The following is a 23,982-nucleotide window of genomic DNA, read 5'->3' on the forward strand; positions in this document are numbered from 1 at the left end:
ATTTATATTTTCAAAATGCTTTTACCATCATTTACTAGTTAGCATAACATTTGAGAACTATCATAAGCTTTAAATACAGGGAAACTCCTTTTTTAGTATAGTTCCAGGAGTACAGAGAAAGTCATCCCCTCACCACCCGGCAGGTTTTAATCATGTGATACAAAATTGTCAGCCCTTCTAAATCTTCTGATTTTAAATTTAGCAACTTGACACATTGCCTAGTACTTTCCACAGAAAACTAGAATACTCAATGTTACAAAAATCAAGACTCAATCTGAAATCTGGAAAATCTTAAAGCTGCTATATGTGATGCCTCACACACCCAAAGCATGTGTTGTTTATTCAACAAACATTTATTTATTGCCTACATGTGTCAGGCATCAAGTCTCTGTCTTTTCTTTATTGAGATTAAAGTCTAGAAGTAAAAACATTGCATTACAGTGTGGTGAATGTTAGGAGAGTGGGAAGTCCTGGGGGCTAATGAAAGAGGGCATGGCTCAGGTTGAAGGGATGTGGGAGAGGCCTCCTGAAGGAACCCAGATGAGGGGCTTCTCTTCTAAGCTGCCATGTGAGTTACAGATTGTCTTTTTTTAAAAAAAACTAAGTCAGTCTCTCACCTGTGTTATTATTTACTTAATTATATTTAAATCAAATTCTGAGTCATTATTTTTTTAACTTAGCTTTGCCTTAAGCATTAATATCCATAAAATAATGAGTCTGATGTGCTAGTTATTTTATCCTAACACACATTAAAAGAGTATATTAAAAAAAATCCAGGAAGATCTAAATTTAACTAACATAATACCATCAATGGCATATGAGCCCTATGTTGGCACACGTTACTAAAGGTGATGGCCAGCACTGACAAATGTTAAGCAATGAAGGGGCAGGGGGATTTTTAGGAGCATCATTCTGTTAAATTGATTAAACAAGGAGGCCATTTGACCAAGGTGGCTTTACTGCTGTGGTGGCTACATAAGCAAACAAAAACCCAAGATTGTAAATGTCTAATGGTTATGAAATCAAGATGGTAAGGACCACCAATCGCAAACAGCCAGCCAGACTTTAAGCCATAATCAACCAAATAATGTCCTTTCTTTGCTTCTGTACTTTCTCTCTTGTCTTCCCCCTGGCTCCTGCTGGCAGAACGCTCCTACCACTGCCAGTTTGGTGCTGCTCATTTCCAACTGATTTTTGCTCAGTAAACTCTTAAAATGTTTAATATGCCTCAGTTTATCTTTTAATAACTTGTATGGTGAATGATATATAGTAAGAATGGGGGCAGGAAAAACTGTTAGAATGTCATTAACAACCTTTTAAGAGAGAAATGATAAGTTAAAGTGGTAATTGTAGAGAGAGAAAAGGGAACAGTTTCCAGAGATGTAAGTTTGTATACCTGTGAGAATTTCACACAGATTTGATTTTCGAGGGTAGGGGAAAAAAAGAGTTAAAGATAAATCTAGGTTCCTTTTTGGGGCCAGTGGAAGGAAGGATGGTTGTGCCTTTTATTGAGATACAATATAAAGGAAAAAGCACACTGAGATCAGGGCAGGGGTGTTGCATTGATTTAATTTGGTACAAGTTGACTTTGAAGTATTTCAAGAATATCCAAGCTGAAATGTTAAGTTTGTAGTTGAATATTTGAAAATGGGGCTTAGGAGAAATAATGAGTGGGCTATCAACATACAGGTGATGAATGAAGCCACAAATATAGAAGCAATCAATACAGGAGGAAAATGGAAATTGAAGGGAAGGGAAAGAAAGGGAAGAGGATAAGAAAGAGAAGAGAAGAGGCCAAAATTTAAGGATAAGGTAGAGAGTATTCAATGTCAGCAAAAGAGACTGAGAAGGAATAGCCAGACAGCGGAGAGAAAAGTAGAGTGAATAGTGTCACGAAAACCAAGGGATTAGACAGTTCCAAGGGAAAGAAAAGAGTAGCACAGTGTTCACAGCTGCAGATACGTCATAGAATGTAAGGTCTAACATGGCCCCACAGAGTGTAATAGCCTGAAGTCCCTTGTGACTTTGACAAGGTAGTTTCAGTGGAGCTGGTGCAGAAGCCAGACTGCTGTACTCTGAGGACTGCATAGGGTGGGGACGAGAAACTGGGGACAGCATGCAGAAGCTTGAACGTGGAGAAAAGGGAAGAAGAGAGGAGAAACAGCAGGCACAGGGGTCTGGGGTGGGTGTTATTGAGTTCTTGCTTTTTGTTTGCCCCCAGTTAACTTGAGCATATTTATATGCCAAGAGGTAGAGAAGCACTTAAAAGGCAGAATGTAACTATAAAGGCAAGAGAGAGGGAAAATTGATAGAATGAAATCCCTGAGAAAGTGGGACCAGATGCCATTTGGTAGGGTTAACATTAGAAGACAAAGATCCCCCTCTTCGGACACTGAAGGAAAGGAGGTGAAGATGGGCATGAATACAGGTACGTTTACTGGCACAAAGTTTTGTGTTGGGAGATCCCCAATTTGGCAGCCTCCAGTTTACTTGCTTGCTGGTATTAATAAGAAAAAGATTTGGGGGCTTCCCTGGTGGTGCAGTGGTTGAGAATCTGCCTGCTAATGCAGGGGACAGGGGTTCGAGCCCTGGTCTGGGAGGATCCCACATGCCGTGGAGCAACTGGGCCCATGAGCCACAACTACTGAGCCTGCGCGTCTGGAGCCTGTGTTCCGCAACGAGAGGCCGCGATAGTGAGAGGCACGTGCACTGTGATGAAGAGTGCCCCTGCTTGCCACAACTAGAGAAAGCCCTCACACAGAAACGAAGACCCAACACAGCAAAAATAAATAAATTAATTAATAAACTGCTGTTGTCATAATTACACAATCCACCTATGTCATGAGACTCAGAATATTTAGAAAATTAACTTTGGGGCAGAGCAAAATTCACAAGAGTTCCGTACACATACTTTGCCAACATAATTAAAAAAAAAAGAAAAAGATTTGGTTAGAAGACTTGAGAGGAGCTGCGAATATACGGAATAACTTGCTGTGGTTGAGAGAGGAGAAAGTTAGCAGAATTACTAAGGCATGAGGAAGGGCTGGGAGAAAAGTAACTTCAAAAAAAGTTAAAACATGGTAGGAAAGAAGGGGGGCACATAAATAACAGTTCATGCTGAGCAGAATGCTAGAAACAACAGAAATGGAGCTTTACATCTTAACTCACACTACTTTTTATAGTGTTGATTTTAAAAGCAGGACCTGGATATTATCATACTAAATGAAGTAAGTCGTACAGAGAAAGACAAATATTATATGATATCGCTTATATGCAGAATCTAAAAAATGATGCAAATAAACTTACTTACAAAACAGAAACAGACTCACAGACTTTGAGAACAAACTTATGGTTACCAGGGGAGAAGGGCTGTGGGGGAGGGATAGATTGGGAGTTTGGGATTGACATTATCACACTGCTATATTTAAAATAGATAGCCAACAAGGATCTACTGTATAGCACAGGGAATGTTGTTCAATATTCTGTAATAATCTAAATGGGAAAAGAATTTGAAAAAGAACAGATACATGTATATGTATAACTGAATCACTTTGCTGTAACCTGAAACTAACACAACATTGTTTAATCACCTATGCTCCAATATAAAATTAAAAAATTTTAAAAAGCAGGTGTATTTAGGATGTCAAAATTGAAAACAGACACAAAGTCACAGAAGTAAAAGATATCATTCACTAATGCATGCAATAGCTATTCTCTATACAGCTACTTCAAGCACAGCAGGCACTGCTCAAAGTCAGTGAGTAGCAGGCCAAAGAGGAAAACCTGTGTCTCGGTTTCCTTCAGAGCACAGATACATCAATGGCTAGAAATGATGGTCATAGGGTCCCTAGGAATCATGAGGCTTTCAGGAACATTTTAATTTATTCTTTTAGTTATAGCTATATAAATTCCTGTACTCTTTTCACCTCTTAAAGGATCTTCTCCAAATTCTAGTATCTCTTGAATAGAAATGCATAAAGTCATCACTAGATTGAATAGATAAAATCTTACTTTTGTAATATTACAAGGCTGAATAGGCATATAATTTCCGTTAAAAATGCCATGTCTGCCAAAGTTCTTACGTATTAGAGATAAAAATAAAACTTCTAGCACAAGATTTTATATTTTTAGAGCAAGTGTATGACTGATACAACTATATTATACATGTCAGATGATCCCTTCTGAAAGTTTAAACACGTCAAATTGCAACCTATTTGAGTAGATTGAAAAGAGACTAAAAATACACATTGGGTGGCATTGGTGTCACCAGCTGGAAAATTCCTATTACAAACTGAAGCCAGCTAGAGTTATTGCACAGGCATAAAGGCAAATGAATCAGCCGCATTCCCAATGATGATTTGTACCATGTGATAAGAACCAGGTCTTCCTTTCATTAGAAAATCATAGGGCTGGGAGTGTACTTTAGGGGAAAAAATGAATTCTGTCTGGACTAAGGGGAGATGACAGGTCAAACACAAAAATAACCCACCTGGGTAAGAGACAGAGGCTATAGTGGATGTCATTTATTAACTGTTTATTATGATGCTTTTATCTAATTTATTTCTCATAGCCCTCAAAGAGTTAATATTATCCCCATTTTACTTAAAGAGACATTGAGGTTCAGAATTTGCCTAACGTTAAATAACACAGTAAATGACAAGTCCATTTATCTAACACAAGTCTATGTGACACCAAAGTACAAGCTCCTAAATGCTATGCTAATTACTATGCTAATTATTATTAAAGAGTAATGTGTCCAAAGAAGCCCCTGCCTTGCCGGTATTCTGTAAAGGAAGGTAGAAGACAGATTCCTTCCAATGAATTTTGACTGCTGTGAATAAAACAAAGGCACCATTCTTCACGCACTCAAGCATAAGCCAAAGTGGCATTCACTTTGAGAAGGTGTGAAATGAAAGCAGAATCTGATGGAAAGCACACCTGGGTGACAGCAAGGGCATCTTGACTTTTGTCTCAGCTATTACCAGAGCACCTTAATCTGCTCTTCTACCAGAAGGACCCCACACTCAAGGTATTCACTAGGACAGTCCTTCACCTTGACAACAAAAGACCTTATGAAATGTTCAGGTTTCTTAACAATGGCAACCTCTCAAGGGGTGGAAATGAAAGCCAGAATAATATAAAGTTTTCTATGATGAAGTTCCTAAAATACACTTGTTAATGTTACCTGAAATTAACACATATAACCGTATCTACTTGTACAATTAGGCTCTGGAATAATTATAAACCAGTAAAACCTAAGTAAAAAAACCTCAGCAAGCATAAAAATCTCAAATTATGCTACACTTATTTGGAGCAAGCAGTTAAAAGATCACCTTGTAGGGCTTCCCTGGTGGCGCAGTGGTTGAGAGTCCGCCTGCCGATGCAGGGGACGCGGGTTCGTGCCCCGGTCAGGGAGGATCCCACATGCCGTGGAGCGGCTGGGCCCGTGAGCCACGGCCGCTGGGCCTGCGCATCCGGAGCCTGTGCTCCGCAACGGGAGAGGCCACAAGAGTGAGAGGCCCGCGTACCGCAAAAAAAAAAAAAAAAAAAAAAAGATCACCTTGTAAAACTTCCAAGTTGGAAACAGGGGCAGCTTGTATTAATTTTAAAATTTACAAATGCCCCTATTCTCATATTTAGGCATATATATTCCTTTTAGGTTTTGTTAAACCTAATCCATGAACGTAAGAATAGAAACATGGATTATCAATGATGAATGAGTATAGCTTTCTTGAATTCAACAAACCAATGGCAAGAATCACATTTAGGATGTGACAGAATGAACTTAGCATCTCCTCCTCCTTTTTTAATAATGTGGCTAAAAGAAAATCTGAACATAATAATTAAAAAATAGCGGTATTATCAAAAGAATGAAACTGGACTCCTATCTTAACACCACTCACAAAAATTAACTCAAAATATATTAAAGACTTAAATGTAAGATCTGCAACTGTCAAATTCTATGGAGAAAACACAGAGAAAAAAATCACCTTGACATCGGTCTGGGCAATGATTTTTTGGATATGACACCAAAAGCCAGGCAACAAAAACAAAAATAAACAAGTGGGTCAGCATCAAACTAAAAAGCTTCCTTTTGCAAAGGAAACAATCAACAAAATGGAAAGGCAACCTACAGAATGGGAGAGAATATTTACGAACCATATATCCAATAAGGGGTTAATAGCTAAAATACATAAATAAGAAACTCACACAACTCAGTTAAAAAAAAAAACAAATAACCTAATTAAAAAAATAGGCAAAAGACCTGAATAGACATTTTTCCAACGAAGACATACAAATCGTCAACAGGTACCTGAAAAGGTGCTCAACATTACTAATCATGAGGGAAATGCAGATCAAAATGACAAAAAGATGTCACTTCACACGTTAGGATGGCTTTTATATAAAAGCCAAGAGATATGGTGAGAATGTAGAGAAAAGAGATATGGTGAGAATGTAGAGAAAAGGGAACCCTTATGTACTGTTGGTTGGAATGTAAATTGGTGCAACCACTGTGGAAAACAGTATGGAGATTACTAAAAATAAATTTAAAATAGAGATACCATATGATTCAGCAGTCCCACTTCTGGGTACATATCCAAAAGAAACAAAAATCAATATCTTGAAGAGATATCTGCACTCCCATGTTCTTTGCAGCATTATTCACACCAGCAAAGATATCAGATCAAACCTAAGAGTCTGTCGATGGATGACTTGGTAAAGAAGATGTGTGCATGCACACATACACACACAAACACACAATGGAATATATTATTCAGCCATGAGCAATAAGGAAATCCTGCCATTTGTAACAACATGGATGAATCTAGAGGACATTATTCTAACTGAAATAAGCCAGAGCAAGAAAGACAAATACTATGTTGTCTCGCTTAACTCTGGAATCTAAAAAAAAATTAAAAAGTCAAATTCATAGAAACAGAGAGTAGAATGATAGGTACCAGGGACTGGGCAGGTGGTTGTGTTTGGGAGAGATAGGGCAATGGTGGTCAAAGGGTACAAACCTTCAGTTATAAGATGAGTAAGTTCTAAAGCAGGTGGCATAACCCTCCTAGAATTCAGACAATGCTACAAAGCTACAGGAATCAAAATGGCGAGGTACTGGCACAAAACAGACATACGGATCAATGGAACAGAATAGAGAGCCCAGAAATAAACCCACACACCTACGGTCAATTAATCTTCAACAAAGGAGGCAAGTATATACAAGGGGAAAAAGTCTCTTCAGCAAGTGATGTTGGGAAATTTGAAGAAACGCAAATAAATCAATGAAGCTAGAACACACCCTCACACCATACACAAAAATAAACTCAAAAAAGCTTAGGGCTTCCTTGGTGGCGCAGTGGTTGAGAATCTGCCTGCTAATGCAGGGGACAGGGGTTTGAGCCCTGGTCTGGGAGGATCCCACATGCCGCGGAGCAACTGGGCCCGTGAGCCACAACTACTGAGCCTGCGCGTCTGGAGCTTGTGCTCCGCAACAAGAGAGGCCGCGACAGTGAGAGGCCCGTGCACTGCGATGAAGAGTGGCCCCTGCTTGCCACAACTAGAGAAAGCCCTCACACAGAAACGAAGACGCAACACAGCAAAAATAAATAAATTAATTAATCAACTCCTACCCCCAACATCTTCTTTTAAAAAAAAAAAAAAAAAGCTTAAAGACTTAAACATAAGATATGACACCATAGGGCTTCCCTGGTGGTGCAGTGGTTGAGAGTCCGCCTGCCAATGCAGGGGATACGGGTTCGTGCCCCGGTCCGGGAAGATCCCACATGCCGCGGAGCGGCTAGGCCCGTGAGCCATGGCCGCTGAGCCTGCGCGTCCAGAGCCTGTTGCTCCGCAATGGGAGAGGCCACAACAGTGAGAGGCCCGCGTACCGCAAAAAAAAAAAAAAAAAAAAGATATGACACCATAAAACTCCTAGAAGAAATCATAGGCAAAACATTCTCTGACATAAATTGTACCAATGTTTTCTTATGGCAGTCTCCCAAGGCAATAGAAATAAAAGCAAAAATAAACAAATGGGACCTAATCAAACTTACAAGCTTTTGCACAGCAAAGGAGACCATAAACAAAATGAGAAGACAACCCTCAGAATGGGAGAAAATATTTGCAAACGATGCGGCTCACAAGGGTTTAATTTTCAAAATATACAAAGAGCTCATAAAACTCAATAACGACAACAAAAAAAACAGAGCCCAATCAAAAAATGAGCAGAAGACCTAAACAGACATTTCTCCAAAGAAGAAATACAGATGGCCAATGAAAAGATGCTCAACATCAATAATTATAAGAGAATTCAAATCAAAACTACAATGAGGTACCACCTCACACCAGTCAGAATGGCCATCATTAAAAAGTCTACAAATAACAAATGCTAGAGAGGGTGTGGAGCAAAGGGAACTCTCGTACACTGTTGGTGAGAATGTAAGTGGGTGCAGCCACTGTGGAAAACAGTATGGAGGTTCCTCAGAAAACTAAAAATAGAATTACCATATGATCCAGCAATCCCATTCCTGGGCACATACCCAGACAAAACTATAATTCAAAAAATACGTGAACCCCTATGTTCATAGTAGCACTATTCACAATAGCCAAGACATGAAAACAACCTAAACGCCCATCAACAGACGAATGGATAAAGAAGATGTGGTACATATATACAATGGAGTACTTCTCAGCCATAAAAAAGAATGAAATAATGCCATTTACAGCAACATGGATGCAACTAGAGATTATCATACTAAGTGAATTCAGAAAGAGAAAGACAAATACCATATTATATCACTTATATGTGGAATCTAAAATACGACACAAATGACCCTATCTATGAAACAGAAACATACTCACAGTCATAGAGAACAGACTTTTGGTTGCCAAGTTGGAGGGGGGCAGGGGAGGGATGAATTGGGAGGTTGCAGTTAGCAGATGTAAGCTATTATATATAGAATGGTTAAACAACAAGGTTCTACTGTATAGCACAGGGAGCTATATTCAGTATCCTATGATAAACCATAGTGGAAAAGAATATAAAAAAAGAATGCATATATATATATATATATATATATATATATATATATATATAACTGGATCACTTTTCTGTACAGCAGAAATTAATACCACATTATAAATCAACTATACTTTAATTAAAAAAATAAGATGAGTAAGTTCTGTAGATCTAATGTACAGCACAGTGACTACAGTTAATGATACTGTATTGCACACTTAAAATTTGCTAAGAGAATAGATCTTAAACATTCTCACAACAAAAAAGAAAAAAAAGTAACTCTGTAAGGTGATGGATGTTTTAATTAACCTGAATGTGTAATCATTTCACAGCATCAATGTATATCAAATCATCACACTGTACCATTCAAATATATACAATTTTATTTGTTGACTATATCTCAAAAAAGCTGAAGGAAAAAAAAATAGCTTTCACTGACAAATAGAAATGTTTGCATATTTCTTCTCCATAGGTCAAGCTCTGCATTGTGAAGCATTCTATGAGCACGCTGATGAATAATGAGAAATTGGTACTACTTGTACAATATTTACAATGTGCAGATTGCATTCCTATGAGATACCTTCTCAATAGCTAGCATTTGTGGCATTAGAAAAATAGTATCACCCAGATGTAGCTCTATCAACTATTAAACTATTTTGTAGTAATCTTTTTTCTAAAATTTTTAGCAGATAATTGGAAATTAAAATCAGGCATTAAGGGATAATGTTTAATTTCAAAGCTGTTTGCCCTTCTGATGTGAAACAACCTCTACATTTTACATGTTTATAAACCTGAAATCAAAGTATTTTCTCTTTGTTAAAACCATATTCTCTTTATCAAGCAATATTTTAGAGTTATATCAGAGTAGTTACTATGTAAAGCTTGATCCCCAAATCTGAACCATTTTGAAAAGTATAAATGATATATTTAATACACATAATTGTTAATTTTCACCTCTTGTTTTACAACAGGTTATTAAACAACCATGGAGACATAAAATATAATTAATTATTTATTTAAAAAATTGAGTTATTAAGAAAAATGAAAGTGCAATAGTCATTTCAAATATTAAAATTCTGACTTAAATGAATAAGATTTAGGCACAAGGAAATGCCAATTAAATATTTACTGTTTGTTCAATGCTTTGTGGGGAGGAAGCCAAAATGAGCTGAAGATGCCCAAAGGGTATGCATTAGGATCCTGTTGCTATTGTTTACTCACCAACATGGGGTAAGGCTATGTCTAATTAGTTCACCTGCTTGGCATAGGGTGCTAATGAGGGAAAGTTGGGGTCAGTTTTACTCAGAGCACAGACTGTTTGAGCCAGTTACGCAGTGAGTATGACTTTATTTACAAAGGTAGCAGATGAGGGAATGTGGAGGGCTGAGGGCTATCAGAGTGGCTGAGAGTCCTCTCAAAGGGCATACTTTGTATTCCCTTCACAAAGAATAACAGAAATGAAACAATGTGGATGAAAAGCTTGAGAAATCTAGAAGTTTAATTTTTAAATCTCACACAGAAGATTGGAAGGTTATTTATGTATCTAGTATCTATCTATCATCTAAAGAAGCCAAAGAGGAAAGAAAATTCCAAACATATTAACGTTCTGGCTAATCAAAACAAAAGAGGAAAGAAAATTCCAAACATATTAACGTTCTGGCTAATCAAAACAAAAGCCCATAAAATAGTTCTGTTATGAGCTCCTCAGAGATGTTGCAAGCATCTATAGGCAGCATAGTCTAAGCTCTAGGTTTCATCATCCAAGGTTTGCACGCTCAGGAAAGAAGGGAGTGGGAGGAAAAGACATGTTTGATTCTAACAAACTGAAAGCTTGAAACACTAGCTGAACCAGGGCTGGGGTAAGACTCTGAAGCCTAGCGTGAGCCTGCCATCAGAAAAGACAGGCATGGTAAGGGGGTGCCCCAAGCTCTAGGATGAATTTCTTTCTGTTGCTGTATAACTGGGCTGGTCATCAGCAATGAGGAAAATCAAAACAGCATTTAGTGACAATTTAACCTACGAGTTAAAGTTGTTATTTATATGGGCCATTTCTTAGCAGATGTCAGTAGGAAAAATCACCCCAGCCTTTGCAGGTCCTTTTACTTTTACCACCAAGTGTTTTCTATTCCTCTGCTTTTCAAAATCAAGCTTTCATGACTACCTCTTCTCTTGTCATTTGGGTTGCAATTTCATCATGCTGTATATCTAGAACTATGATTCCTGGTAACTTCTATGTTGACCTCAGGAGACTGTCTCTTCTCCGGTGTATTTCAGGTTTCTGATTTCATTATATTGTTTTCCTATAGAACCTTCATATAAAAAACTGATTTGCGGGGGCTTCCCTGGTGGCGCAGTGGTTGAGAGTCTGCCTGCCGATGCAGGGGACACGGGTTCGTGCCCCAGTCCGGAAAGATCCCACATGCCGCGGAGCGGCTGGGCCCGTGAGCCATGGCCGCTGAGCCTGCGCGTCCGGAGCCTGTGCTCCGCTATGGGAGAGGCCACAACAGTGAGAGGCCCGCGTACCGAAAAAAAAAAAAAAAACAAAAAAAACAAAAAACCCACAACTGATTTGCATAACCTCTTTCCTATTTCAGGTAATAGAGCAGGGTTTTTCTTGTTTGTTTGTTTTGATAGGAACACTTCCTATCATTGGATGCTCTAGCCATGAAGAGTTCTGTTGAAGACATCCCTGTTTCCTAATAGCCAGTCCAGCTTGGATTTTCTGAATTTCTACTTACTCAGTATGCTCACTGCACTACAAAGAAGCCCCATTAAAAGAGGTTTGGTTTAGAATCTACCTCCCTCGGTGTGGTATTAGGAGAGGTCGAGTTTAACTTAATTATTAAAGGGTTTCTAAGTTGAATTTTCTAATTTATTGTTGAATTCTAAAGTAACCCTCATTACTGTACTGCCACTGATTCTGAAACAGTTTTCACATTTTAACATCTTTGACACTGGGATGCATCTTATGATTGTTTTAGGTGGGGTGGCAGTTGTGACAGAGTTGTCACTTCATAGTCTTGGTTGTTATTCCTGGTGGCTTGACAGGGGCCCCAAAGGTTTATCAATATTCAGTCAACAAACCACTTAAGAGCCTTTTGAGGAAGGAGTATGAGGCCTGCTTACTGTCAGAATATCTTCCTTTGACATTTTTGAGTAAGCTTTGAAAACAAGCAGAATGAACATCTACTTAGAAAAAGAGACATTAGCAGAGAATCTGTTTCTTAAAGTTACAGAGTAATAAACATCAATGCTTTTTATGGTGCAGAGATAATAGTGAGTAGAAAATATGGGCATCAATGACCCAGACACAGAAAGTGATTCAGAAAAACTGGACTCTGTGTAGATGTTTTAAGAATTCCTTGATCAGTTTATTTCACTTATATCAGTCTTCTCTACCAAACTGTGAATTCTCTGAAATCAGGAGGGCTCATGCATTATCAATTAAAGATAGAAAATTAGTCAATTTTCTATCTTTAAAGTCCAGCTTGCTCGCATCTGTCAGATATTCAAGGAATGGTTGTTGAATAAATAATGAATGAACAATGGAAGAAAAAAAATGGTAAGAGCAACTAGGGAAAAGAGAGGAAGTCTAAAGGAAAATATTAAGGGTAAGGCTTATAAGGGACCTTGAAGGATGAAAAGGAGCTTGAGGGAGGGTATTTCAGGCACAGGGAAAAGCATGTTTTAGGAAACAGCCCTGAAAAAGTACATGTGTTTAGGAAATCACAACTAGTTTTCACATACTTGGAAAATAAACAACAAGAATGGTAAGAATGAAACTGAAAAGGGAGATTTCAGATCCTGAACGATTTCAAATGTTTTCTTTTTTCTTTTTTAAAGAAGTGTAGACTTTATTTCTAGGTCACTGATTCTAATCTTTTATGCCTTTAATTTCACTAGTCATTTTATTAAAGAATTATGTGATAATGAACAAGTAAAAGCCTGTCTTTTTCCTAAAACAAAATTATTTTCTGACTTTATTTATTTTTAATATTTGGTAGACTACTGGCAAATATTTTAATCATATATATAAAGTACACTGAATTGCTATGGTTTTGAAAGACAAACAAAAAATGATTCTTTCTAATTATAAATTTCATTGCAACAAAGCTATAAAATACAAAGTAGTCAGGGGGAATGAATGGGTGGAGCACAGATGATTTTTAAGGCAGTGAGAATACCCTGTATGATATTACAGTGGTGGATATATGTCATTATACATTTGTCCACATTCATAGGATATATAACACCAAGATTGAACCCTAAGGTAAAATGGATTTGGGGTGATCATGATGTGTCAATACAGGTTCATCCTTGGTGAAAAATATACTGTTGGGAAAGTGGTGTTGATAATGCAGGAGGCAATGCATGTGTGGGGTAGGCAGTACACAGGAAATCTCTGTACATTCCTCTTAATTTTGTTGTAAACCTAAAACTCCTCTAAAAACAGGCTTCAAAAATACAGTAGTATTGTTGAGCAATATATTTTGCTTATGACTAAAAGACATAGCCAAAAATAAAAATTTTACTAATAGTATAAATTTTCAGTAATATTGCTGTGATGTTACAAGTATCAGGTTTGATGAAAAACGGGACATCAAAGGCATTTGCTGGGAGGCATGAGCAGGGGGAACAGGACTTAAGAGATATGTCACAGTTACTTCCTAGCAAGCTAAATGTTGGTAGCAGAGGGCATACCCCACTTGAAGGTGGATATGGAGAAAGAAACAGAGGATTCCAATGACAATATTACACCTTATTTAGCTTGTCTTTGAGGCCTACCAGTTAGGATTATGCATTAGGCAATGAGAAGCCACTTTACATATACTCCACTTTTGGCTATGATGAAGTAGCTTTTAGACTGACACTCTGGCCAAGACAACTTTAAGAGCTGATGAAATACAGAAACAAAACTGAAAAGTTATATAATGGCATCACATTAACAGGCCTAAAGATTTATAAAGTAAATTTATTTCTACAAATAAAAATGTATAAAGTAATTTTCCACAAACTTCAAATGTTTGAAATCATAGAGTATATTCTTCTGACCATAGTGAAGATAACAAAAAGATAAATAGAACAATCTTTCAAATGTTTAGAGATCAAGGATTACAATTCTAAATAAACCATGGTTCAAAGTAGCAATTAAAGTAGAAATTAGAAACCTTTTTGAACTGAAAAATACTTTAGTAATTTTGTCATATCAAAAACTTGAGAGATGTAGCTAAAACAGTGGTAAGAGGCCTTGCCATGTTTATGGAGTAGAAGACTCAATACTGTCAATGTCAATTCTCCCGAAGTTTATCTAAAGAGTCAACATAATTCTAATAAAAATTTCAGCATTTTTGTGACAAACTGATTCCAAATTTTATTTTTAAATCTGAAGGGCCAAGAATAACTAACACAGTTTTAAAGATGAAAAACAAAGATGAAAAAATTACACCACCTGATTTAACATGTATTATAAAGCCACAGTAAATAAACAATGTGGTATTTGTCCTAAGATAGATAAGTAGCCTAACTGGAATGTAATACATAGGGAATATAGAAACGGACCCAAACACATAGTCACCCAATTTTCAACAAGGATGCCTCTGAAATGCAGTGAAGAAAAAAATTTGTTTTTAGTAAACGGCTTTCCATATAAATAAAAACTGATCTTCAACCCTGCTTCACCTCATATATAAAAAGAAAGTCCAGATCTAAATAGAATTAACTCTGAAAGGTAAAACAATACAGAATTTAGAACACAACAAATGAGGATATCTTTATGACTTTGTGATGACAAATATTTTTTATACAGGATGCAATGAGCACCAACAATAAAGGAGTACTTAATAAACTGGATTTCATTAAAATTAAGACCTTCTATTTATCTAAAGACACCATTAGAAGAGTGGAAAAACAAGCTTCAAATGGGAGAAGATAATTGAAATACGTATAGCCAAAAAAGGATTCAAATCCAGCCTATTAATCAAGAATAGGCCAATAAAAAAACAAAAATAAAATAACAACGGGCACAATACTTGAACAGGCACTTCAACAAAGAAGATATAGAAATGGTCAATAAGTATATGAGAAGATGCTCAACATCATTAGTCATCAGGGAAAAAAAAATTAAAGTCACGTCATGCTACATATCCATCAGGATGGCTAAAATAAAAAAGACAAAGAATGCCAGATTTTGTGAGAATATGGAGCAAATGAAACTTTCATGTGTTGTCTGTGGTGGTGTAAACTGGTATAACCACTTTGGAAGCTGACGGGCAATGTCTATTGAAGTTGAACATACATAGCCTGTGATGTCGGCAATTCCGCTCCTGGTAAATATCGAAAGAAATGAGTATAAACAGGCACCAAAAAGACATACAAGAATGGTCATAGCACCATGTTATTTACAATAACAAAAAAGTGGGAAAAATCCAAATGTCCATCATCAGTAGAATCCATAAATTATATTTACATGATGGAATACCATATAAAAATGTAAAAGGGTAAACTACTTTTATACACAACATATATGGATCTTATAAAATTGAGCAAAAGAATCCAGATATGAAAGAGTATGTACTTAATAAGTCAATTTATATAAAATTCAAAAAAAGCACAAATATAATCTATAATGGCAGAAGTTGAAATAGTGGTCAGCTGTGCAGAAGATACTGACTTCAAAGGGTAATGAAAACATTTCCTGAGACATCTGCAATGCTGTACATCACGATCTGTGAAGGGATTATTCAGAAGTGTTTACTTCATAAAAATTCCTAGAGCTATACACTTAATACTGTGCTCTTCGTTGCAGGTATGATATTTCTCAGTTAAAAGGTGTATGTAACACTCGGGCATACTCATACACACACCCGATTTAGGTGGGGATGTGAGCTGATAATAATCATGTTGTGGAGGATCCCTTTGGTAGCTGCATGGAGATCAGATGGTGGGAGGGTGAGAAGATCAGAAGTTGGGAAGAGAGAAAGTAGCTGTGGCTAGGTCTGGGCAAGGTATTAAATACCTGCACTAGGGCAGGTGTAGCTGAGAAGGGACTGTAATATCTAGGAGAGAGACTCAGGGGCAGATCCTATAGAATCTGGCCTGTTAGATGTGAAGAATGAGAGTGTGGAGTGAGTGGGCGGTTGGAAATTCAGGTAAAGGAAGCTGCTGTTGGAGCTACTGAGCGAGGGGAAGGGGTATGCAGGTTAACACGCTGCCTATGAGATGCTATTGGGGGATACAAGTGGAGATGGTGAGCAAGTGAAATTAGGAAAACTGATCAGTGAAACTCTGAATTTACAGGGAGACTTGTCTAGAATGAAATCCCTGCCGGGGTTTAAGGACTTCAAGGAGGTTGGGTTTCAAAAGCACCCCACCTTCCAGCCACAGGGTGAGACCTTGGAGGATTATCTTCTGACTTCTGAGTCAAGGAGTGGGGAGCATGTGGCACAGTGACTAACCTGCAATCTCACCCCACCCATGGAGGGCTCTGTGGCCTTGGGCCACCTCACATCTCCAGCCCACTGTGCCTTCGCTGGGCCAATGTCTGCACTAAATCTTTACCATTTCCTGGGGAAGCCTCACTCTTGTTCTTTTTCACAATAAATTTGATTAACTTCTAAACTCAGTAACTCCTTCACAGCTGAAGTAGCTCATGGCTAGTCTCACACTTATCTGTTTTTTTGTGGACTATTTCTGGACAAACCTTCCTGGAACTTTACCAAAAGACTAGGAACTCTCCCTAAAGAAATTTAAAGATAACCCCAAAGCAAAGTATTCCAACACAGATTTAAAACGGTTTCATAAAAATATCAGTTTTTCTTAAATGCACTGTGATTATATACTATGTCTCTGCCACAGGGTGAGAGCAGAGAAATACAAAAACTGCATTTTAAAGATGCATATATATTACACCTATGTGCATTAATAAAAGCCAGATAGGCTCACTCTAGGTACATAGGGAATAGCTGTGAGAACCCTGGGTCCTGTTTATTGTTCTCCCATTGTGAAGGAAAACCATTTTCTTATTTTGATAAGAACTCCTATTAGACATTAACAAAGCCTGAGCTGTACTGACATATGCATATACTTGTGAAATTCAAACACTTCTTTTGTGTGAGAAGCACTGACTATAATGAAACTTTAATTCATAGTTCACAATAGAAATGTAAGCAAGGGCTTTATCTATAAATTCATTAATTGCTATTCCCTGTCTAAAGTAGCCAAATACTCAGCAGCAACTAAAAAAGGCTGTCATACCCCCAGTACTGCCTAGTTTTAACTTTTGGTTGAGTTTATAAGGTTTAGAATGGCTATGGCAAGGAACAGAACTATGGATGTACAGTCAAGAAGCAACTGAAGTCTCAGGCTATATCTCTCTCTTCCTAACTCAACTGCTTTTTACCCTTCTGGGGTAATCAAACCCCAAGGACATGCAAGTAGCTTCCATGAGAAAAATCATCTGCAAATACAGGCAAATACAGGCACTCAGAGTTAGCCTAAAGTAATCCACTCCTAAATATGCGTCAGATAACAAATTTTCAGAGAGAAATTCAATTTACAGTGGGAACCCAATTTCATATTTTTTAAACAGTTTAAGTATTCATACATTTCTAATCCATGTTGGTTGTATCTGTCAATCCACTGAACTAGGTATTTTCTAGTTTTTCAAGTATATTGTGCTGTGCTCAAGTAGCAGGGTGAAGCTTTCAGACCTAGCAATAACTCATGTAAGTTTTCTTTATTTTCCCATGCATAGAAAATAGAATGTGCATGGTGGTAAGCCCACATGCCTGGCCAAGCTTTTGTCTTCTCTATGTTATTTTCTTTTCATAGGCTTTATCACTTTCCATTTTTCTTCTGCAGAAGGAAAGGCCACCTGGGCTCACTTACTTGCCTCATAGTCTGTTCCATTTTTCAGAAAGTATTTTATTTTCACTTACTGATGTAGGGAAGATGACAAGCAAAAATGCCCAATATGTTTAAACAGCACACATGTGAGATGTAGTATCATCAGGTGAAACACTGACACTCACTGGGGCCAACACCTTGTCCTCTCCCGGGGACACCCAGCATCTTGAACATTTTCACTGGCTCACACCTGCCAATTTCTTTCATAGGCTTACAGTTTGGATAGTAAATTCAGGGTGAAATTTTTTGATAAATCAGTAAAAACTTTTTGTGAGAGTTCAGTTAGTAAAGATACAGCAAAATTAAGAAATTTATTTTATAATTATCCTCAGTGTTGTGAGACAAATTGCAAAGTGGCCATACAAATGATGATCTCCTGTGGAATTGTCTTAAAAGTTGTGAATTAGGCAGTGTTTCATAGACTCCTACATCTGACTATATTATTTCAAAGAATATATGTAGCATGAGGAGAATTTCCATTTGATGGTCAAGAGAAAAGCAGAAATACAATGTTTGTTCTGATAAGAAGTGGCTCTTCTCTCTAATCACATCACTGAAGTGTTCAGAGAGGGAAAGATTCTTCTTTCCAGTTAATTATCATCTAATGGCTAGTAAATTATTTTGCATAAGCTAATATGCAACAACACTATTTAAAAAATCCCAGTAGAATTAACTAATTAGTTCTCTCATTTAAAGGCTTTAATCAAGCTGTTTTTCCAAGGAGAAATAAGAAGTGCACTAAGTCAAGTGTGTTGATTATAAAGAAATCATGTACTGCTCTATGTAGAGTTAAAGGTACCAGAACAGAACACCCAGAGGTAGAGTACCATGTCAACCTTGGCCTTACCCTTTGATTTCAAGGCTTCTAATACCTTTGAATCAGCTGTTACATCACTCACTAGCTTGATTTCAACATTTTGAGAAGTCAGTTGGAGCAACTTTTCGAAAAGACGTTGACCCTAGAAAAAATATTCAGAACCAAAGTCAGAAAACCTAAAAGTATGCTATTTTAAATAGGAATAAATAAACATTGAAAATTAAAACTATTCATTCAAATTTTAAAAGGCAAGCACTTCAGCCCTTGGCAGCACTTCATAAATTCAAGAGTTTATGGAAATAGAGTAGTAGTAGGAACACAGATTACATTGTTTTTTTGAGTATTGTGCAATTCAACAATTATTGCAATAGTCATTTCAATGCTACAATGCAAATCTACTCTTCTTTTACTTTTTCATGAACTCAAATTATCTACACGTGAAGAGGCAGAGAATATTAAACAGTTGTGATTGGACCCAGAAAGACCTGGATTCCAGCTGGTTTTCCAATTTACAAACTCCATTTCTTAATCTCATTAATTTCCAGTTTCTTCTTCAGTAAAAGATAGATAATATTAGTATTTACTTTAAAAGGTTTTTGTGAGAATTAAGAGATAGTAGTAGGTAAGTATCCTTTAAGTGTTAGCCATTATGGGGGGAATCATGACTACTTATCAGGGATTTGCCTAAATTCTCCTTCTTGTTTAAAACGTATTTTACTGAATTCAACTTATGGTCTGCCTAGAAATCTATAATTATTAGCCCAGCATAAAAATAACTGAAAAAAATAAAAAGTAAAGGCTTTCCTTATAAGATTTTCACAAGCATAATTTTTATAGTAAAATTTTTTTTTTAATCTCAGGGACACTCTGAATAGTGGTAGGTCCATAGCTATTATATCATCTTAGGTAAGTGGATTGCAACATTATCCTTTTTATTTTCTCTTGTGTGTTTTCATAGACTCCTCATTATCATAAGAGGGAACTGGTCTTCTTTTATTGGTTCTTCAGAATGTTGTTATTCAGCCACAAACTCAAATGCCTTCGGAGGCTAAACAGGCAATAAGGCTTTGGTATTAATGGCCCCAAGTGGCAGAGTCTTATCTTACTTTGATAAGAATGGATTATTGATAATGATCATGTAGAAAGTATTTGAAGACTGAAAAGAGAAAATGGATGAAATGTAGATGTACAGCAGTGATTCCTGCAATTCAGCCTTAGAAAAGAAAGAAGCCAAAGATCAAAACCCTAAAGCTTTGGAATATTAAGGAGGAGGGAGCTGGTATGCCAGTGCTAGGGCGACAGCTGACAGCAGGGAGGAGCGTCTGCATAATCCAGCCATGCTCCTGCCTAGAGCTGGTGCAGTATAGCCTAAGCTCCATAATCCTTGGAAGTTAGAGAAAAGAGGAGTTGCACCCCATGTCAGGCATGGAGGCTCCCTTTCTGTCTAACTAAGTGTGCTGATAAAGGTTGCCCAAAGTAGAACTCACCAAAAGTGACCAAATTACTTTGCATGCAAAGCGTGGAGGCAGCCTCCCCACAAAGCAGGTATTCCTATGAGGTACGTAGAATGAGTGCATCAGGCAGTTGCAAATTACTTTTTTAATAAAGAGGTGAGAGGGAAAGAGGGAAGGAGAGAGAAAGAGAGATATGAAGAGATAGAGGGAGAAGGATAAGGAAAAAAACAGCTGCTGATTTGCTGATTTCAGGGTCTACATAAATTTCAAATTTACTAGGGAGAAATGAGGGCTTGGCAGTGAGAGGCTCAGACACTGGATGTGAGGGAAGATGCACTTGGTGGGGCTTTGGGGATTTTCCTGCAGAGCTGCCACCAACACAACCTCCTCCCTGTGAGCTTTGTCACTCTGCCGAGTTGTGCACTATACTCTTGTCACACACCCTTGAAGGTTTGGTGATGCCTACATAGTCCAGATTTCTAGAGCCCAGACTCATGGTCATCTCACAGTCACATAAATCGTTTGTATTTTTCACTTTCACAAAGGGAAAGGACGTATGTACTTTGTGTGTTATGTAAGTCCCCACAGTTAGTGAACCAGTATTTTTAAAGACTTTCTTTTTCTTTTTTTTTTTTTTTTTGATGTGGACCATTTTTAAAGTCTTTATTGAACCTGTTACAATATTGCTTCTGCTTTATGTTTTGCTTTTTTGGCTGCAACGCATGTGAGATCTTAGCTCTCGGACCAGGGATCAAAACCACACCCCCTGCATTGGAAGGCAAAGTCTTAACCACTGGACCGCCAGGGAAGTCTCGAGCCAGTATTTTTAAACAAATGCTTTTATTTTTGCTCTTCGTTAACAATAAATTTAGCACAAATGAAACATAAGAGATCTTCTAACCTATCTGTACTTCTGGCTCTGAGCCTTAAATTTATCTCACTGTGTTATTTTTGTGAGATTTAAAATGAAGACCAGAACTATCAAACATGAATGAAAATAGAAACTCCAAAAGCTACAGATAGTAGCAGACTGTCATTAAATAAAGCTTATTTTTACTTCAATATGTGCTGATTACTTACACCAAGGAGTCTTAAAATTTTTAAATATAGTGCTCACTGTAATGAACTTGTGCTGGGGTAGAACTTCTATACTTGGGCTTGAGGCAGAACTTCTATTAAATTTCCCCTGTTTTCAGTGTCTTACCTCCCAGTCCACCCATTTTTGCTAGGACATTCAAAATGTAATTATTTCAAAGGTATGAAACACTTATTCTATGCTGAGATCTGCAGTAAGGCCCACTGCTCTCTGAGTTAAATTTACTCATCATGTTTTCGTAAAGGAATAACAAAAGTCCCTTGGCTTTTAAACATCAGCAGTTTAAAGACTTGCTCTTTCTGGTGAGAAACATTAGCTAACATTTTAAACTTAAATAAATCATCTTGAAGTTAGCTAGTGGCTCAGGCACATTGACCTACTTTAAGCCATTTTTTTCCAATGTCTGCAAAAACCTTATGATAGACAGTACAATCCTGGACAGAGAGCTGTACCGCAAGGAAAGAGATGCAGCTCAGCCCCTTTGTGACTCTGAAGAGGCTGCTTAACCTAAGAGAGTAGGGGTTATAAATACTGCCTATTTCTGTTGACCCAAAACAACTCATAGGCAGGATGAAATGCCACAATAAAATGTGAAGGGGAAAAACAAAAATACCAAAGAGAAATCAGAAGATAGTCCTCTGATAGGACTAAAAAAAAAAAGTCCTCTGGCTGGACTAAAACTCTACGATTTTAGAGCTAAATTAGAAGAGTAATTAAAGAACACTGTTGAGGCCCAAATTAGTGGCCCAAAGACCAAATGGAAGAAATATCTCAAAGCACAAACATGCATGCACACACACATACACAAAAGTATAAGGGTGACGAGGGGAGAAAAGGGTGATCGATAAATTGAAGATATATAACATGTGGCTAATAGGTGTATTAGAAGAGAAAAAGAGACAAAAAGAATACGTTTGTAAATAACAGAAGAAAAAAGTGTCCAACTTGAGGAAAGACATAGATTTACATGTTGGAAAGATAACTGAAGATGGAGGCAAATGTAATGTGGAAAGTCACATCTAGGCACATTCTGTAGAATTAATCAACACCAAGGAGAGAGAGGAATTCTTACAAACTCCCGGCCCAAAACAGAACAAAACAAAAAGGTACCTATCAAGGAAAATGGATCAGACTGGCGTGGAGCTAACCATCGGCAACACTAAACCAGCACTTGGTGGTGACAGACTGTGGAAGAAAAAGAGTGAAGCCCAGGAGTGCTTTACCCAGTCAAGGATTTTACCTGCCAGTGGGAAAGAAAAAAATATTTGCAGATATATACAGGTTTAGAGACTGTATTACCTACATAACCCATATGAGGAACATATTCAATGGAGAGCTCTAACCAAACAGTAAATAACACTAAAAGCCATCAAGGAGGATGAAGGAAAGAAGAAATAATTGGTTATCAATGTGATATGAATATGTGTTTGATGTACTTGCTAGGACACTTTATAGGGGAAGGCCTACTAAGAATCTATTACATGGCATTCCCAGTGCTATTACCCTAAAGGGACTGAAAATTGATTCTTTCCGGTGTGAGTGTAGAGATGTGTGTGTAGATGAAAGTTACTCTTTTTTATTAATAAAACATAGATATACATACAGTAAATATGCAATATATCTCTGGTATTAAAATTTCATGGTGGGGGCAGGATTAGGAAAAAATGTCTAAACATTTCCCAAGTAAGGTGATAATGAAAAAAAGGTTGAGAAACACTGATCTACAACAAATTGGATAAAGGATCTCAGTAAAAATTAGAATAAGAGCTGAGGAGGGCTTAAAAGGACTAGATGGGAAAAAGGTCATAGTAATGGAACTGACAGTTATAAACTGGTATGTACCAAACAGCATAGTGGCTAAATACATAAAGCAAAAGGTAATAAAAAGGCAATTAAACTACCAACTACCACTGGGCTTCCTTGGTGGCGCAGTGGTTGAGAGTCTGCCTGCTGATGCAGGGGACACAGGTTCGTGCCCCGGTCCGGGAAGATCCCACATGCCGCGGAGCGGCTGGGCCCTTGAGCCATGGCTGCTGAGCCTGCGTGTCCAGAGCCTGTGCTCCTCAATGGGAGAGGCCACAACAGTGAGAGGCCCGCGTACCGCAAAAAAAAAACAAAACAGAAACAAAAACAAAAAAACAAACACTACCACTTTAAAATATGTCTTTCAAGCCTGGGTAGATCTAATAGAAAATAAATGAGGATATATGAAAATTAAATAATACAATCAATAAACTTGATTATGTGTACATTTATATATTTTTCATTTTATATATCAAGCCCCTCAAAACAATATTTGTCTGTGGAACATTTATAAAAAAAACCTTCCTGTAACTGCCATTAAGAAAACTTGAACAATGGTTAAAATGAAATATTCTACAGGCTTCATTCTCTGCTCATAATGTAACAAAATGAGAGACACACCATTAACATGTAACTCATAAAACAAATCTTAACTACTTGAACATTTTAAAACTCACTCTTAGATTATCCTTACATCAAAAGAGAAAAGAAATGTGAATTTTTCTATTCTCTAGGAAACTATGAACAGTTGAGTTCTTCATAGCAAAACCATGAAATGAAGAAATATTTGGTGTCAGAGAGAAATTTTTAACTGTAAATGTCTTCAGTATTATTAAAAATGAACCATAGAGTCATAGTAATCATATTAATATGGTAGTGGCATAGG

The 23,982-nt window shown here is 37.3% G+C and overlaps 1 protein-coding gene across 2 annotated transcripts in view; it reads right to left on the bottom strand.

Moving 5' to 3' along the window:
• The window catches only part of PLD5 (phospholipase D family member 5), a 491,284-nt gene that overhangs the window by 167,390 nt on the left and 299,912 nt on the right, over positions 1 to 23,982 (bottom strand). The window contains exon 4 of one of the 2 annotated variants that reach the window (XM_067729472.1): positions 18,774 to 18,885. In XM_067729472.1, coding sequence (XP_067585573.1) covers positions 18,774 to 18,885 — 112 coding nt within the window. The remainder of the gene's footprint in view (positions 1 to 18,773; positions 18,886 to 23,982) is intronic. The other variant, XM_067729473.1, reaches the window with a different exon arrangement.

This window comes from Pseudorca crassidens, chromosome 2 (assembly GCF_039906515.1).
Source record: "Pseudorca crassidens isolate mPseCra1 chromosome 2, mPseCra1.hap1, whole genome shotgun sequence".
Lineage (NCBI taxonomy): Eukaryota > Metazoa > Chordata > Mammalia > Artiodactyla > Delphinidae > Pseudorca > Pseudorca crassidens.